The sequence below is a fragment of the Sapajus apella genome, unplaced genomic scaffold (assembly GCF_009761245.1).
Source record: "Sapajus apella isolate SASKATOON/1434 unplaced genomic scaffold, GSC_monkey_1.0 scaffold21, whole genome shotgun sequence".
In the NCBI taxonomy this organism is placed as follows: Eukaryota; Metazoa; Chordata; class Mammalia; order Primates; family Cebidae; genus Sapajus; species Sapajus apella.
Window position 1 is genome coordinate 24,546,306 of NW_022436961.1, and position 19,118 is coordinate 24,565,423.

At 38.7% G+C, this 19,118-nt stretch overlaps 1 protein-coding gene across 4 annotated transcripts in view; it reads left to right on the forward strand.

Moving 5' to 3' along the window:
• The window catches only part of XPO7 (exportin 7), an 88,291-nt gene that overhangs the window by 44,583 nt on the left and 24,590 nt on the right, over positions 1–19,118 (forward strand). Inside the window, exons 1-9 of one of the 4 annotated variants that reach the window (XM_032288402.1) lie at positions 2,069–4,986; positions 5,504–5,650; positions 7,804–7,897; positions 8,404–8,570; positions 10,474–10,566; positions 13,654–13,758; positions 15,322–15,487; positions 16,406–16,479; positions 18,391–18,510. In XM_032288402.1, coding sequence (XP_032144293.1) covers positions 4,966–4,986; positions 5,504–5,650; positions 7,804–7,897; positions 8,404–8,570; positions 10,474–10,566; positions 13,654–13,758; positions 15,322–15,487; positions 16,406–16,479; positions 18,391–18,510 — 987 coding nt within the window. In that variant the 5' untranslated portion in view covers positions 2,069–4,965. Of the gene's footprint in view, positions 1–2,068; positions 4,987–5,503; positions 5,651–7,803; positions 7,898–8,403; positions 8,571–10,473; positions 10,567–13,653; positions 13,759–15,321; positions 15,488–16,405; positions 16,480–18,390; positions 18,511–19,118 lie in introns of those variants that run through there. The other 3 variants (XM_032288404.1, XM_032288403.1, XM_032288406.1) reach the window with 3 other exon arrangements.

Below are 19,118 nucleotides of genomic sequence, written 5' to 3' on the forward strand. Positions count from 1 at the left end.
TCCTCTTCCTCTTCCTCCTCTTCCTCTTCCTCCTCTTCCCCTTCCCCTTCTTCTTCTTCTTCTTCTTGTTCTTGTTGTTGTTGTTGTTGTTGTTGTTGTTCTTCTTCTTCTTCTTCTTTCTTCTTCTTCCTCCTCCTCCTTCTCTGCTGCCGCCGCCTCCTCCTCCTCCTTCTTCTTTCTTCTTTCTTCTTTCTTCTTCTTCAACAGGGTCTCACACTGTCACCCCAGCTGGAGTACAGTGGCGTGATCACAGCTCACTGCAGTCTTGACTTTGCAGAATTGGGCAATCCTGTTGCCTCAGCCTCTTGAATACTTAGGATGACAGGGTCACCACTACCATGCCCAGCTAATTTTGTTGTTGTTGTAGTTGTTGCTGTTGTTGTTACTATTTGTAGAGACGGGGTCTCCCTATATTGCCCAGGCTGATCTTGAACTCCTGGGCTCAAGCAATCCTCCCACCTCAGCCTCCCAGAGTGCTGGGATTATAGGTGTGAGCCACTGTGTACAGCCTCCATATGTGTACCTTTATACCGCCAGTTTTCTAATGTATTTGAATCAATTCAAACTATACTAGCAACACATGAGTTCTAGTTGTTCCACATACTTGATCTTGGCTTTTTCATTTTAGTCATTTGTTTTGTTTCGTTTTGAGACAAAGTCTCACTCTGTTGCCAGACGGGAGTGCAGTGGCAAGATCTTGGCTCACTGCAACGTCCACTTCCTGGGTTCAAGCAATTCTCCTGCCTCAGCCTCCTGAGTAGCTGGGACTACAGACATGTGCCACCACATTCAGCTAATTTTTATACTTTTATTAGAGACGGGGTTGCATCATGTTGGCCAAGCAGTCTGGAGCTCCTGAAGTCATGTGATCTGCCCATCTCTGCCTCCCAAAGTGCTGGAATTACAGGCATGAGTCACCACGCCTGGCCTCATTTTAGTCATTCTAATGGCTATCTCATCCTGGTTTGAATTTACATTTCCTGATGAGTATTGAGATTGCACACCTTTTCATTTGCTTATTGGCTGCTTGGCTTATTCTCTTGTAAAGGACATAAACAAGTATTTGGCACTGACATGGTAAACTTTTTCCTTAAACTGAGTTTTAAAAATAAATAGCGTGCATTTATAAACATTCTTATTCAAAGAGCAAGAAAGTTTGCCCTGTGAACTCTATTGCAGTAAGTAACTTTTGAGAAGTCTGCTGATACATCTATAAACCAAGATGACTTTGGCCACCATGATTGCCTTTCATATAAATTTATAAACAGGAAGAAACCTTGAATGTTCTTTTCGGGCCACTAAAGCTACCAGCATTGGTAAGAAAAAAGAAAATAGAATTAGTAATAAATACAAGCATTGTTTTTTAGCCTTGGGAATAGCTTTTTGTCTGTTTGGTTTTATGAATTGTTTTATGAATTCTGATTAGTAACAGAATAAGCTGTTAATTAGTAAAATATTACTAATGTAAAGAGTTAATTTAGGAAAAAAAATGTAGTATAAATTGCCCTTTTAAAAAATGCTTATTTTCACAGTTGTTAGGATTTTTTTTTTCTGCGACAGAGGAATGCATGTATATCTAAGAGTGGAATAGCTGGGTCATAGGGTGTTCTTTTCTTCTTTTTTGGTCAGAATTTCCAGAGTTACAGAAATTCAAAGTTTATCATATTCTCACCTCCCAGAGACAATTAAGTTTGATTTGTATTAATCCAGGTTTTCTTCTATAAATTTACTAACGTGTCACAAATGATAATATACTCTACATACTGTTTTGCCATTTGCCTTCTAACAATAATTGTTGTTACTAAATTTTTAAGTTTATTATCTGTGATAATTGGTTACTCAATTATTGACTGTAAGAATGCCTTATTAAATAGATAAAAATGTAATTTTATGTCAATTTTATTAACCTTCTAAGTCCTTAAAATGGTTAATTTTCTGGCAAGTGTCAGTATAAATATTTTAATTTACTTAACACAGTGTTTCCCAGTACACAGAAAAATTGCAACTGAGCGGGGGGGCGGGGGGGGGAGGTGTAAGTGAAAAGGGTGAAAGTGGCTTGGGTTTCCACAATTCTTTTTATATTTGTGGCGTTTGAATTGTGATAATTCAGCTACAATTGGTAAATCTACTCTAAGTTCATTAGAACGTCTCTGGATTGTGCCTACACTTTGTAATATGATGGCAGCTTCTCATCTCAGGTGGCCGGGTGGCAGTCAGGTTAAGAATGTGCTCCTCAGAACACCTGCAGATCTGATTGGTCACCGAAGGATTATGCTTGTGTCTAGTTCATTATTCAGTTTTATTGGGAATGTCACTGAGTTTTTACTAAAAGCATGAATCCTAGTCTCTGATTGGAAATCTCCGTGTGGATTTTTTTAAGCAGTAAGGCTAATTTAAAAGTATAACCATTGGTCTATTTAAAGAGCAATATTATACAAATAAAGTAAAATCTGAGGTATTCTGCTTTCTGGAGTAGTATAATGTCTAATGTGCAAACAGAATCTTTATTTTCCCCTAATCTGGTGGCAGCTTGTCAGGCAAATCATTATATTCTAAGGTCTGTAATCTCAACAGATCTCGTCTTATATTGAAATAAGAATAACTGAGCTGCATTTTCTCTACCCAAGTTGAATAAACTATACAATACTGGTGTTGCTAGATATTAAAGAAGATGCATTCTTTTAATACCTTCATTGTAATTATGTTGGTGAAATCGGTCTGTTTCTAGGTTTGGGAATTAATCCTCTTGAGTTTCTTATACTAAAAACCAGTACTTTGCCAGCTGAAGATCACCTTCCACTTTTATAAAGCATTTCACCAAATATCCTTTTCTATTCCAGCGAGACCAGGCAGAAGTTTCTCCATGGAGTATAGGCAATTTTCAGGAACGGAAAAGAGACATTCTTCTCTGGAGGATTTTCTCTGACCAAAGTGGCATCACAGAATAGATATCCTTAATGAGAACTGGCAAATAGGAAAACACTGGACATAGATGTTATCATGCAAAGGAGTGTGCTGTGGTGTGTTGTTTGCCACCCTTAATGTGAAGTACTAGTTTTAATAGCTAATCAAATAATGGTAGGATAAATTATGTTATGCTAGGGGAAAAAAAAAAGCGATTCAAAAGAACCTAACCGTCAGATTTGTTTTGGAAACACTGGTAACCAAAGGAGCATAAATGTTAATGTCTCAGTCTTCTCTCCTTCATCAGTAGTGTGGGCAATCCAAATAAAATGACCCTGTTTTTCAGATGTTTCCACTAATTGTTTGGGAAAACAAAATTGTTTTCCATTTGTTCTTCTGGGAACAAAAAATGGAGCTGTCTTTCTTCAAACTGTGTAAATGGTCAAATTGCGTTTTTGTTTTTTAAACAGTCTTGTTTCCTGAGCTGAGAACTCATTACCAGACTTACCCTGCAGTATGTTTTGTCTGCTAAATTAAAGCAAATCAAAACAAAACAACAACAAAAAGCCTGCTATAACCTGCGTTTAGGTTTTTAGCAGTAAGGAACTACCTGTGACAGATGCTTAGCCATTGTCATGTGAACAACTTTGTTGTAATAAACATAAACAGGAGTTGCAGTGGGGGAACCATGGGAACTGATTGATCAGACTTTAAGGAGAGTCATTTACCATAAGCACCAGGACTGTTTAGGGAGTGTCTGCTCAGGATGTTGAAAAGCTTTAAGTGTGTGATGGCTGTGAACGTTCAGAGGGTGCTGCGACTCCCTAGTACCTGATGCCAGGTTTTATAGCAGCTTACATTTTAGTTACAGTGGCTTTCCCTTGATGTCTCTCTTGTTACCTATTTTCCTAAATAATTTTTTTCTTTTAAGGGAATCATCATATAGGAGTGGGGAAAAACAGACTTCAATGTTGAAACAAAGTTTTGTGAAGGAGATTTAATGCCTTGCTTAGGAATATGAGTGGTTATAATTAATTCAGTGTTCAATAGGGTCTTGAGCAGTGCTGCCAAGGATAAAAATGACTTTTGCATGTATTTTATGGAATGTGTGTAATTAGCCTTATCTTCTACTTGTGTTCGTAACCCATGTGAATAAACTCCAGTACTACTTGTAGAACTTTATTGCTTGACATCTGACTTTGCAATTGCAGTTTTCTCTGTGCTTTTGAATTGAAGAATATTTTAAGCAGAATCCCTGGAAGTCAGAGAGAAAAAAGTTAAACATAAGCCTAATCAAAATCCCAAGATGATTTGGAAGATGGTTTGTTTTGTTTTCAGGGCAAGGTTTTTTTGTTCTTTCAGCTCTCTGAAGTGAGACTGATGATCTTAGGGTGTCAATATTCATCGTTCTTGTTTCCTTGACTGTGGGAAATTTATTAATCAGGTTGAGTAAAATATGAATTCTGCCCTGAGGGCTTTCCTACATAGTGGAAAAGCTGTGATTTATAAAGACACGGTGTAATGAACTAAAGTGATAATGAAAAGCCTTGGGCAGACTTGCTGTGTAATATATTTTAGGCAATTTACACAGGTTAGTTTGTTTAATTATTTTTGTTCTTGTCAGAATTGTCCTTTCTAATAGTAGGATCCCTCAAACTGCACTTGCTGCTGGTGAAAGTAGGCTCCAATTTTTTCTTAAAGTCCAAACCATTCCTTTAAAGGTTAACAGATGTTTACTCTCCACTTAAGTCACTGAAAGGTGATATTTAAGTATAGTCTTAACTAGTTACTTTCCTCTTTGCCTTTAAACACTGCATTAAGTGCAAGTATATATGCATCCCTGTGGGGCTTTGACCAAAGCACACACCCATACCCCTTCCTGCCTCCCTGGAACTGGTTCAAGATTTGGAAAGAAGAGTTTGCTTGTGGGTGTTTCCCTTGTCTTATCTCTGAGTGAGCATATGCCAGGGTTGAATTTATTTTGACCCTTTCATTTTAAATTTGGAACCGAAGTAAAAGTTTAAAGTGCAACAGGAGAAGAGAGTCTGCTGAACTTTAGACATGAGGGATCCAGGGAGGAAGGTGCGTAAATACAACCTGAAGCTTTCTCTAGAGGCTTTCTCATACAAGTGACTGTTTTTACACATGTACATTATTGTAAACTAATAACTACTACTCAAAGGAATATTTAAAGCTATATGAAAATGTATGGGGCACTTATATCATGTTTATGTGCCTAATTTTAGTAGCTGTGCCTCTGGTATTTCACACTTTTTACATTAATAGAAGAATAAGTAAATTCTGAATTTTTATTTGAAAGCCTTTTAGGAAAGCTTAGGCTGGGTATCTGCAAGGCGAAAAATATCATGTGTGATTGATCTTCAAGGGAATGATGAAAAAGTATATAGGTATTTTCTATAGCATCAAATAAAGAGACCTATAAATGGTTATTAGGTAAAGGTTACCCAGGTCCTCCTCAGAGTACAGAATCAGTTGTTTCTTTACTGATTATTATTTATGTTTGTTCGTTAATTTTAAGTACAGTTGCTTGCATTTATAGTAGGCTGAACTGATTTTTTTTGTGACTGATCTTTTCCAGAGCCTGGCCCAACTAGAGAATCTGTGCAAACAGCTGTATGAAACCACAGATACAACCACTCGACTCCAGGCAGAGAAAGCCTTGGTTGAATTTACCAACAGCCCTGATTGCCTGAGCAAGTGCCAGCTACTCCTCGAAAGAGGAAGTGTGCGTAAGATCTGAAAATCCTAAAGGATAACGGGCGCTTAGGAAACTTTATTCTGGTTCTCTGTGTAGGGATGGCTTGGGATAGCTTCTGTTCCCTTATTTTTCTAGGTGTCCCTGACTTATTTTCACTTTTAAAAAGCACCATAGCTGTCAGGTTGGCAAAATGGCCATACACACAGCCTCATCAAGAAAATCTCTTTGAACATGTATTTCTGTTCTGTAATTTTTCATCCTAAATTTCCAGAACTTGTTTTCTGCTTTTACATTTAAGTGCCACATCCTATCCTTTCCAGAATAAGATAGTTGTAGATAAATGACCATTTTAATCCTAAGTCCTGGTACAAGATCCTCACTCTTCTCTGTGTTTTACATCCTCTCTGCCATGGCTACTGTTTATTGCCTTACAAGTCCAGGAAAAGTGACCTTGACAGTGAAATTACAGGAGACTGTAGGATTTTAAATGGGATTAGAACCTCCTCCAGCTTAAAAATGGCATTGCAATGATCACAATAATGTTTCTAATGAGGTTTAATTTGATAAAAATCACTGTCCTTGGCAACATGACCACAGTCCTACGAAAAGGCATCCTGAGAGGCAGATCCCAGCCAGACTTCAGCAGCAAGCACTGGGCTTCATTCAACAAAGTGGCAACGTGAAATGCAGTCCTCATATTTTTCCTGATGCTCAAACAGCTTCCCAGTCGTGCTTACCTATATTACCCTCTTTCATATATGAAAGGGAAAACACCAAGAAAAGGCATATATATTAGCCCTCATTCTTGTATGTGTGGAAAAGGTGAAAATAGAAAAGATCATGCCATGTGGTATTCTGAACAACAGTAATCCCTAAAGAACTGGTTAATCAAAATTTGCTTTCCAAAAAGTAGCCTTAATACTGCAACAAAATGTAAAAAAAAACGTTAAATAGTAGAGAGGATACAATTCTAGGTGACTTTATTTTTTATTTTTTATTAATATTGTTTATACAATAAATAGAACAAATTATAATTGGTTGAAATTATCACTTAGAGGCAGAGGGATGTGAATTTTCCCTCAAATATCTGAATGATACAAAGTCATGGTCAGAGATTGTGTGGTAGTCTAAGTTTTATGCGTATAGTGTTTCATATATTTCTCTTAAATCACTTGGTGTTTGGATTGATGCACTTGTATTTGTCCTGGTGGGAGATGCCCAGCTTGCTCTGCCAGCTGACTCCTGCTGGAGTGACAGTATAGTCTCTCTCACCACTAATCTTAAATGTTTATACCTGGTAGTATTATGTAATATTACCATAAAGGATAGCCCGAAGGACTACCATCTTTTTATTTTATTTATTTATTTATTTATTTATTTATTTATTTATTTTTATTTAAAACAGGGTTTCACCGTGTTGGTCAGGCTGGTCTTGAACTCCTGACCTCAGGTGATCTGCCCACCTTGGCCTCCAAAGTGCTTGGATTGTAGGTGTGAGCCATCACGCCTGGCCAGGACTACCATCTTCAGGACTTTGTGTTTCATAGAAAATTGTCCTTGACCCTTGATTAAAATATTTTAATGGTCTGAGCCTGTCCCTGTTTTATGGCATCATATTATAATACAGCCACATGGAGGAATTCTTCCATGCCTTTTTATGCATTGTGATCGAGTGGAATGCTTTGATTCTCCATAAGTTTCAGACTTGTTAAAGCAACATTTGAGAATGTGATAAACCTATTCCATTGCTTAATATTTCTTTTTTTCCCTAATATCATGCCATGAAATATTTTGAGGTGATATTGAAATATCATTATACAGATAGTAAGGGGAGATTTCTTGGTTTAAATGAGGGGAGAGGTTTTTTTTTTCCTATCTCTTTCTGAAAAGATGCCCTCTAGTGTCTGTCCCTCAGAGTGAAGCAGATATTTGTATTAGATTCAGATTGATCATGCCGTTCACCTTGTCTTGCCTGTTGTTCATTGTTGAAGTCAGCTAAATAAACTTATGCCGTGTTGTTCATTTTTCCTCAGAGCGATAGACCCTCTAAAAATCCAGAGGATCAAGTATGCCAAAACTGATTGCCTTTTCTTGAATCTGAGCACAAATCTCCAAGTAAAAAACCTTGTGACTGGCTTGCCGAATACAATTTTAAGTCCTTTTTCCCTCTCTTTTCACAGTCCTCTTACTCCCAGTTACTGGCAGCTACATGCCTTACCAAGCTTGTATCACGCACAAACAACCCCCTACCATTGGAACAGCGAATAGATATCCGTAAGTGGAGAATTTTCTGTTCTGTCTTGAAGAAAATAGTTTGTTTAGTGATGCACTAGTAATAGTCAAGTGTATGTGTTTGTTCAATGACATGCTGAGATTGCTAACCATACAGAATGTCTAGAATCCAATTTGTTTCCAGAATTTTGAGCTTATGAAAGTGAAGGGCCCAACACAATTAATTCTAGATAAAGCTCTTTACTGCCACTAATAACTAAGAAAAACATTGTTAACAATTTTGAATTCTGTGTAGACCACATTATTTAGTTACCCAGGGATAGAGTCAAGGCCACTATACTGCAAATTCTTCATGTGACAAAATAAAATTCTGAATTAGAACACTTACTAATCTTAAATTTGAGGTCTCAGTAGCAGAAATAATTAATACAGTTTGTGTTGAATAGTCTGCATTTATAGCTTCCTGGCCATGGTCTAAAGATACATGCCCTTCTCTGGCAGAGCTTTCTGTTACATGGATTGTTTTTTGTTTGTGTTTTTTTTAATAGGGAATTATGTGCTCAATTACCTTGCCACTCGGCCAAAGTTGGCTACTTTCGTGACACAAGCACTTATTCAGTTATATGCCAGAATCACAAAACTGGGCTGGTTTGACTGTCAGAAGGATGACTATGTCTTCAGAAATGCAATCACAGACGTCACAAGGTTTTTACAGGTACAGTGTATATATTTGATGTAATGGGAATGGGAGAACCAGCATGTGTGTACACACACACACACACTTACATGCTTATCTACTTTTAAAACATGATACAAAATGAAATTATTTGATATATTCTCTTTTGCACGTTTTTACCCTTAATATGTCTTGGCAGTATTTGCGTGTTGGCAAAAACAACCCGTGCCTCATCCTTTCAAATTCCTCTATATTCTTTCTTTCTTTCTTTATCTCTCTCCCTCTCTCCCCCCCTTCTCTCTCTCTCACTCTCTCCCCCCCTTCCTCCCTCCCTCCCTCCCTCTCACTCCCCCCTCTCTTCTTTCTTTTCTTCTTTTTTTTTGACTGTTAAATTAATACTTCAGTGAATAGCCCAGTACATATATTTTTGAATAAGTATGTTTGTAGGGTCAATGCCTAGCCTTGGAAAGATATCTCCAAGTTATCCTCAAAAAAGCTATACAACTTGCCCTTCATAATGATGGTTTGGTCAACAGTAGACCACATACACAACAGCGGTCCCATAAAATTATAATGGAGCTGACAAAGGAGCCTAGTGACGTGGAGCTGTCTTAATGTCGTAGCACAATTTATTAAGCAAAGTTAGTGTAGCTTAAATGTACGTATTTATAAAGTCTGTAGTGGTGTACAGCAATGTCCTAGGCCTTCACATTCACCCACCACTCTCTCACTGACTCACCTAGAACAACTTCCAATCCTGCAAGCTCTGTTCACAGTGAGTGCCCTATACAGGTGTAGCTTTTTTTTTGAGACGGAGTTTCGCTGCTGTTGCCCAGACTGGAGTGCCATGGCACGATCACGGCTCACCGTGACCTCCGCCTCCTGGGTTCAAGTAATTCTCCTGCCTCAACCTCCCGAGTAGCTGGGACTACAGGCACGCACCATCATGCCCAGCTAATTTTTGTATTTTTAGTAGAGACGAGGTTTCACCTTGTTGACCAGGATGGTCTCGATCTCTTGACCTCGTGATCCACCCGCCTCAGCCTCCCAAAGTGCTGGGATTACAGGCTTGAGCCACCACGCCCGGCCTACAGATGTAGCTTTTAACAAAAAATATTTTATACTCTATTTTTACTTTATCTTTGCTATGTTTAGATACTAGGACAGTCACTGGCTATACAAGTTTGTGCCTAGGAACAATAGCCTATACCATATAGCCTAGGTGGTAGACTGTACCTAGGTAGACTGTACCATTAGGTTTATGTAAGTACACTCTATGATATTAGCACAACAATGAAATTACCTAATAACACATTTCTTAGGATGTGTTGCCGTTATTAAGTGACTCATGACTGTATCTACTTGATACTTACACCAAGAGTTTATAAGAGGACCTGCTTTCTTATACCTCAGCCCTGGAAGCTAAACTTCAAGTTTTCCAATTTAGTAGGTTAAAAAAATTGGTGTCACATTGTTTGGGTTATGAGTGAGACTGGACAGATTTTCAGATATGTATTTGTTGCTTATATTTGTTTTTCTGTGAACTTCTGTGTATACCTTAAGCACATTTCCTTAGCTGCTTTGCCTTTTGCTTATTGTTATATACAGTCTCTTTGTAAAGTGTGTTGCTTACTTGTCATTTGGCTTAGTAAATGTATTTTGCAGTTTACCTTTTTAAAATGTATATGCTATAATGCTTATGGGAATTTTTTTAATGTAAAAGTTTTAAATTTTGATGAAGTCAGATTTGTGAGTCCTCCTTTGTGGTAACAGGTTTTATGTCTGGCAAAACAAGAGTTTTAAACCATGATTCCTTGCTGCCTTGTCTAGGCAGTTTCATTACGGGCACAGGAACCCATCATTCAAAAGTATGAGTGCGTTCCAGATGCCAAAACCAAGCACACATGACAACTCTTTCTACCCTATGCTTTTTTTTACCCAGGATAGTGTTGAATACTGCATCATTGGCGTCACAATTTTATCTCAGCTAACCAATGAAATTAATCAAGTAAGTGCTACAGCCTTCCTCATTGAAGTAAGTGCCATATTTTTTCTTAGTATTCGTGTTTTCTGCTGTGTGTGGGATGATCTTTTTTGGCAGTTGTATGCTTTTGCGGTAAGTGATTAATGCCCTTTTGAAACAAAACAGTTCCATTGGGTTTTCCTCTGTAAGTGCAACTCACCTCACTTTTTGTTCTGTTCCCCTTCTGTCTCCAGGATATTTTCCCCTTGCACCTTAGCTTTTTTTGTTGGTATTAATTTTCATTATAGAGATAAAAGCAATCAAAATCATAATGAAATACTGCCTTGCCCATAAAAGAGAATGACTTCAAAGAAGGGGCTGGGCACTGTGGCTCACACCTGTAATCCCAGCACTTTGGGAGGCGGAGACGGGTGGATCATGAGGTCAGGAGTTCGAAAGCAGCCTGACCAACATAGCAAAACCCTGTCTTTACTAAAAATACATAAATTAGCTGGACGTGGTGGCGGCCGCCTGTAATCGCAGCTACTCAGGAAGCTGAGGCAGGAGAATTGCTTGAACCCGGAAGGTGGAGGTTGCGGTGAGCCGAGATGTCGCCATACTCCAGCCTCGGCAACAGAGTGAGACTCTGTCTCCAAAAAAGAAAAAAAGAACCATAAAAGTGGACCTTTTGTGTGCCCCTTCTGCCCCTCAATACCTTGAATTTTTAAAATAGTCATTGACGTGACAGAGGACTACAGAGGAAACACCAGTGGCTTTCTTTTGCTCTGGCTATATTTTAGTCATTTACTTTTATGCAGCTAAAATTTTGTGATTATAGAATAGACCCGTATCAACATTAGTTATAACATCTTACCCAAGTAAGTTGGCAGCATATTAATTATATTAGCATTACTGTTGCTATTGCTCATAATTATGCAGACATTTTTATTAACCTTCAGAAATCTTAACTGTGAGTTGATCCCATTTCAAATGTGTTAGCTTATAGCCTGTGAAAACTTGGAGTCCATGTTGTGTTCTCTAGCCATGTGCAATCCCCATTGTGATCTGTAATTACCAAAATAATAACAGCTTACACTTTTGAGTGATTACTGTTAACTACTATTCTAAGCACGTACAGTAAATAATTTTAAATAATTTTGGTGAGGTCTGGATCTGGACTATTAGTATGTAACCATCACCCAGATAATATTCTCAGAACAGTCATATGAGGTAGGTACTGTGCTTATCCCATTTTATGGATCAGGAAACTGAGGCACATAAAGGTGAAATTACTTGCCTAAGGTTTCACAAGCAACAGTGCGTGAATTGAACCCAGATAGTCTTATTCTAGGGCTTGTGTTCTTAACAATAATGTACTATTTAACCACCCTTAAAAAAACCTTCATAGTAGAAGAGCAGATGCATTAACTGAGGATAGAGATTGTGGGCTTAATCTTTTCCCCTTTGAAGCTTGGCCCCACATAGTACATCAATTTATATATATATATAAAAGACTTTTTCAAGATTTTACTTTTCTTGAGAAAATGATGAAATTGTGTAGACCATTTAGTGTGTAGTCATTCTGTGCATTATGGTCAGTATAACAGATTATATGAGAAATAATCAGCAATATCTTTATTATCTAAGACACATGATAACACAATGACAGAAGCAAGAATTGGAGAATATTTTCAGCCTTTAAATCATTTGAATTTTTCATTGTTTTGTGGTTGTCAGGTTCAAAAAAGAAAATATATTTCTGTCATTCTTACCTAGAACCTAGAAATAAAATTAAGGAAGACTTGATTGTCAACGATCTTGCTGCTTTACACTTTAATGTGGCAAAAACAAAAGGGTCTCCTCTTGGATGAATTGATCAGTAAATAGGAGAGATTTAAGCTTTCAGTAAGTGATTAGACTGAAAATACTCCTGACAACCTTGAAATTATTTTATTCCACATATTGAGTACCTACTGTGTGTTAGAACTAGGAGCATACTAAAGAAGTAAAAGATTGAGTTCTTGCCGGTTGCAGTGGCTCACGCCTTTAATCCCAGCACTTTGTGAGGCCGAAGCGGGCAGATCACGAGATCGGGAGTTTGAGACCAGCCTGACCAACATGGTGAAACCCCTCTCTACTAAAAATACAAAAATTAACCGGGTATGGTGGTGCATGCCTGTAATTCCAGCTACTCAGGAGGCTGAGGCAGGAGAATCACTTGAACCCAGGAGGCAGAGGTTGCAGTGAGCCGAGATCATGCCATTGCACTCCAGCCTGGGTGACAGAGTGAGACACTGTCCCAAAGAAAAAAGAAGATTTAGTTCTTAGCCACAAAAACATTTATAATTTAGCTGAAAAGACAAGAACAGCGAAATAAGTAAGAGACCAGTACAACCATTTAAATTGTTTTCACTTCTGGTGTATAGGCAATATGTTGAAATAGGTTAGAAAAGGAGGTGAATATTACGGGCTGCTGTCATTTGGAAATTCTGCAGTAACTTCAGCTTTGAGGGTTTTTTGAGTTTTGCTTACCAAAATCAAAGCCTGTTACCCTGTGGGTGTTTAAGAGACAGGATCTCACTCTGCTGCCCAGGCTGGAGTGCAGTGGTGCAATCTTAGCTCACTGCAGCTGTGAATGCCTGGGCTCAAGGCCCTCCTGAGTAGCTGCGCCTTAGAGGCATGCACCACCACACCAATTTTTTTTTAAAAGTTTTTAGAGGTAGCTGGGGAGTCTCACTGTGTCTGCTCCTGGGCTCAAATGATCCTCCTGTCTCAGCCTCCCAAAGTTCTAGGAGTTACAGGGGTGAGTCACCACGCCTGGCCCATTAAGCCACAGTACAACATGAAAGTAATTATTAGTAATGTCTGCCAACAATTTAGGTTTTATCTCCTGAATACAGAGGAAAATAAGAATTTGCAGCAGAGATATCCATCCTTTTGTTTTCCCTCTGTAAGCTAGAAAGAAAGGATATCGTGGCTATTAGCAGTTTATATCCTCCATCCTTTCACTAGATATGGTTTCACAGTAATTTAAATGTCAAAAATGTATTTTATGTTTATGTTGTTCTTATTGGAAATCCCAGCTTATTTGAAGTCTGCATGAAAAATTCTTTTTTTTGTAATTAATTCTTTGCATTGGTTTCTTCTTTGTCTGCACAGGCAGACACCACTCATCCTTTAACCAAGCACAGAAAAATAGCCTCCTCTTTTCGCGATTCATCATTATTTGATATCTTCACACTTTCCTGCAACTTACTAAAACAGGTGAGCATGTATCTTGGGTCATGTTTCCCAGTTTCTTTTGAAAGAATGAGAATGGATGGCAACTTGTTAAATGTCAGTTTTTAACTGACACTGTGAGAATTTAGACATCTCTTTAATCTTCATCTCTTACTTAAGACTCAGAGGTGTTGAAGGAACTGGTCAGAGTGACCACTGAGGTTGGAGAAATGATGGTCACTTTTCTGTTTCAGATCAATTCCCCTAGGTAAAGAGCAGTAAGTAAGTGCTTATCCCATACTCCTTAAAGGAATCTAGTTTGCCTAACTCAGAGTTTGAAGTTCTGTTGTTGTTTTTATAACCACATAAAATCTTTCTACATGGTGTGAAAGCATCTTAGTTTTACAGTGTTTGGATTCTTAGTGCTCTGAAAGCAGGTTCAGACTACATTGTTAGCATACAGAAACCAGGCTGGTTCCCCTGCCCCCTGCTGAGTTAAAGGCAGCACATAAACAAGCAACATCTGTAAGGAAAAGTAGATTTTGAATTTTTAACATCCATTTAGATTTAATAACCTGGAGGGTAGTCAGTATCACAAGGAAATTACCTGTGTTAAAGTCGAAAGTTGGTGTTTCAGTTCATTTATTGATAGAGCTGAACTGAGAAAGAAGTGTTAAGCTGAGAGTTCCACACAGCTGCAACCCAGCTTGGGTGCTTTGTCCTATAGAAAACTAAATCGGGTTCGCCTCTGGCTTTTTGTTCATTTTTGTGGTTTTGTTCTCATTTTCCAACATTTCCCAGTTTTAGTTTTAGAAGCCAGTTTGTATTCTTTCTGTTATTCCAGTTAATGATACTCATCTTTTTCCTCAATTATGTAGTTTTACCTTAGAATTCCCAGATAATCCTCGGGTTAAGCAAAGCTGCCCGGCAAAAGCTGTTACACCCCCTGGAGGGGAAAAGGTTTTGAGAAAACTAAGGATTGAATTCTTACTGATACCATCAGGAACAAATAATTAGCCAGCCAGTCATGAAGACTCAGCTGGTATAACCTTGCAATGGGACAGGCACAGTAGCTATGGACAGTACTCACCTGTAGTCTGTAGGTACATTGCAGATGAGTAAATAAAATTGAGTGATGATTTTAATTCTGGTTTGAAAGATTTTTGGTGATGATGGCGGTGAAAAAGAGGAAAGAAAGTATGGCAGGGTATTAAGCGTCCTCAGAGGTCCCTCCACAGTTTAACCCCATTCCTGTCTAGAAATAACTAGGTTCTCACATGCCAGTAAAATGACCACAGGAGCCATATTGCCTCAATTCTCTGTGGCCATTATGTCTACATTGTGTGAGGAATAAGTGTTTAAAAGGGGCTTTCTTTAAATACCAACTTCATGTTTTTATAGTAAACATATTTTCATAGTGTAGAAGGAACCAGGTATTTTTATAGTAACATTGAGGTGATAGAAGTACTGTGTCTTTGGAGAGAAGGGAACATTTTACTGTGCTGAAATACAGTCCTCCTTTTCTGGCTTAATAGGCTTGTCGATCAGGGAGCAAGCTGGGAAGAGAGGAGTGATTTTGGGGGGCTCATTATGTGGTAATTTTTACAGGCTTCAGGAAAGAATCTAAACTTGAATGATGAAAGTCAGCATGGCTTGCTCATGCAATTGCTCAAGCTCACTCATAACTGCCTCAACTTTGACTTCATCGGCACTTCAACTGATGAGTCCTCAGATGACCTGTGTACAGTGCAGATTCCCACCAGCTGGAGATCAGGTAACAGAACTTCCTCCATCTCAAAGGCTGTCACTCCCCTACAGAGTGTCTGTAGGATGATCTAAAGAATTCCTGTGTATTCTGAGGGAGAACTGAGAAAAAAATTCTTCTTTTTTTTTTTTTTTTTAAACAGGGTCTCACTCTGTCACCCAGGCTGGGGTACAGTGGCACGATCACAGCTCACTGCAGCCACAACCTCCTGGGCTCAAGCAGTCTTCCCATCTCAGCCTCCCAAGTAGCTAGAACTATAGGCACATGCCACCACACCCAGCTAATTTTATTTATTTATGTTTTGTAGAAGTGGGGGTCTCACTATGTTGCCCAAGCTCATCTTGAACTCCCGGGCTCAAGTGATCCGCCCACCTTGGCCTCCCAGTGGTAGGACTACAGGTGTGAGCCACCGTGCCCAGCCAGTCACATCTGTTTTATAATATGGGGAAGGTTGTTGGAGTAATAGACCTCCCAGTGTCAAAGAACCTTTAAAATTGCTGATTAATAATAGATACGTATTTTACCTTCTTGCATTAACTGCCTAGAGACTTCTTTAATCTATTTAGGATAATATATATCTTTAAAAACAAAATCAAACAGAACAACTTGTTTTTATGTTTGTCTTTGTGTTCCAGAAGGATGAAGGTTTTAAATTATTTTTATGGACAGAGGTGTTTGGATTGCCTTAAATTCTCTGAGAATCGAAAAGAAGAATCTGTTTCTTAGAGAAGCTAATAATACTTTCAAAAAGAGAAAAGAAAAAGGGAAACCAAAAAGCCCCTATTTGCTTATCACTTCCAAATGAAATAAATATTCTGTAAGCTAAGTAGGCAGAAGGATATGCTCCCTGATGTATAGTGCCAGAAGTATGCCAGCAGCAATGTGCATGCCTAATAAAGTGATGTCTTTTGTCTTTTTCTTCCCCAGCATTCTTAGATTCTTCAACTCTGCAGCTGTTTTTTGACCTGTATCATTCCATCCCTCCTTCATTTTCACCTCTGGTGAGTCAGGACCACTGTTTCTTAATGCAAACCTATTTCTAGAAGATAGCAATGGTGAATGAGCCTTATGTTCATTTGTTTTATAAAATCATAGAAGTAAGGCATAGGCCGGGCGCGGTGGCTCAAGCCTGTAATCCCAGCACTTTGGGAGGCCGAGGCGGGTGGATCACGAGGTCAAGAGATCGAGACCATCCTGGTCAACATGGTGAAACCCTGTCTCTACTAAAAATACAAAAAATTAGCTGGGCATGGTGGCGCGTGCCTGTAATCCCAGCTGCTGGGGAGGCTGAGGCAGGAGAATTGCCTGAACCCAGGAGGCGGAGGTTGCGGTGAGCCGAGATCGCACCATTGCACTCCAGCCTGGGTAACAAGAGCGAAACTCCGTCTCAAAAAAAAAAAAGTAAGGCATAGAAATACTAGGCTAGTTATCTAGTCTTTTGAGATTAAGCTTGTAGCCTAAAGGTTCTAGCCATAAAGTCTTAATTATTTTTAAATTATTCCTGTCTAAAGGCCAGTTCCTGCAGATGGTCAAGCTCTTCTGGGTCTCATCTTGTATCTGACTTCATGCTCTTCCTCAGATATCCACAGGCTAGCACATGGGGATTCACCTAATACTGTCTAGTTGAACTATTAAGATTGTCCTGGCTCAGAAAATCCCTCAGGCGTACATTAGATGGTGATAAATGGAATCTGTGATGGGAAGGCTAATTTGCATACTTACCCTGAATAACATTTGAAAGCTATTGGGAATGGTGTATTTCTCCTTTAAAGCCATAATTAACCTAAAATTTCAAAATTCATTCAGGTTCTAAAATGCTAGTAGTTTGGTATTTCAGATTGTTGGTGTAAAATACTGGTTGGTGTTGTACACAAAATATATAAAGAAAACACAGTGACATAATGAGTGGCATGCATAGTATTTGTGCAGTAGAGGACTTTTCTGGTTATTGTAGCACTTCTCCAAATTAATGTAGACCTTCGTTTTAGCTGAAACATGATTCATTGTTGTTGGGTATATTGTTAAGGTTACTTCAAGAAAAGGTAGCACAGTCAAGAGGGATAATTAAGAATGGACTACTTACAAAGGTGTGAGTAAAATTAAGCGACACCAACATGGGTGGCGGTGCATGCCCCTGGGGCTGGCAGTAGAGGAGAACCTCAAAGGGCAAGTGAAGGAAACCTGGAGAGAGCTGAAGCTGTGTTGTAGAGGAGGGCTGGACAAGAACTACAGCCATCAGTAGAGAAACTGCTGGCTGGTCACAGCCAGCTGGATGGCTGGAAGGGGAGAACCTCGTTCCTTCTACCCTCTGAACTGCTGCTGGTACTTTCCATTGGTTGAAGCTAACTAGAAGCCAGAGGGCAGGGGAGCTTGGCTGCTGTCCTCAACAGAGGCCAGCCTCCTAGGGAACAAGGCGGGGTGGAGAAGGGTGGAAAGGAGACCTAGAGGGACAGACAGAGAGTGTAAATATCTAACACAGCAAGAACAGGAAAATGTCTTCAGGGGTAAAGCTACTTTTTTTTTTTTTAGAGCCCAGATATGATATGCTTATTTCTTTATATCATGTAATGAAATAAGCATATCATATCTGCATGTCAAACTCATATTAGCCAGGAAAAATAAATCTAAAACTTTAAAGAACAAATTGCTTGGTATTTTCATGGGTGAAATATATATCTTAGCAAGAACAAAGATGTCGTTGGAGTGGTTAAAGGGAATTTGTACATAAGAAAATTTCCAAATTCTGAATTTAATGGGCTGCTATGGTCCGCTTGGATCTGTGCCCTTTTCTTTTTCTAAAATAATGTTGTTTCAGATATTTTAAAGAAGAGTATTGTAGGAGGGGGAATGTTTCTGGTGAAAATATCTGTACAATCTTTAATCATTGTATTTGGGTTTTCCCCTGCATTTAGGTATTATCCTGCTTGGTACAGATCGCCTCAGTCAGAAGATCCCTGTTTAACAACGCAGAGAGGGCCAAGTTTCTCTCTCATCTTGTAGATGGTGTTAAACGAATCCTGGAAAATCCACAGGTAAGTTTTTCTGAGAATGTACATACATATAGAATTAGTGTATGCCCAGCTGTTATGAGTCAGAAGGAAATCCATCCCGAGGCCCAGTAAACAATTCAGTCTGTTGTTCTTCAGGGAAGATTGATGTGAATCTCTATCCATAGGCCAATTCTGAGAGTATTTGCCCAAAAGAGGAGCTCATATCCTCCAGTTTCAGAAATGTAGGCGTTACGGGAAAGAATCACTTTGTTATAAGGGAATAAGGAAGAAGCTACTCATTTTTCCCCCAAGAAATTCATAACATTTGCTTTTTGATTTTGTTTACCTTTTTAAAAAAATGTTTATTGGTAACCTGAGTGTATAGGGCTGCTTTTAGGTGGGAAGGAAGATACTGTCTTTTAAATGTTCATGTCATAACTCCATTCCCCTTTTTGGCTTGAAGTCCCAGTGATTCAGCAGTTTTTGAAAGTATCACTTCTCTACACTAGAAGAAAATTTAAAAGCAGTTTATTTTAAAATATACTCAGTTTTGTCCCTCTTTTTAAAATTCATTCATTCATTCAACAAATTATATTGAGTACCTACTCTGTGCCAGGGATACACTGGTGAACAAAATAAGGTCTATGCCT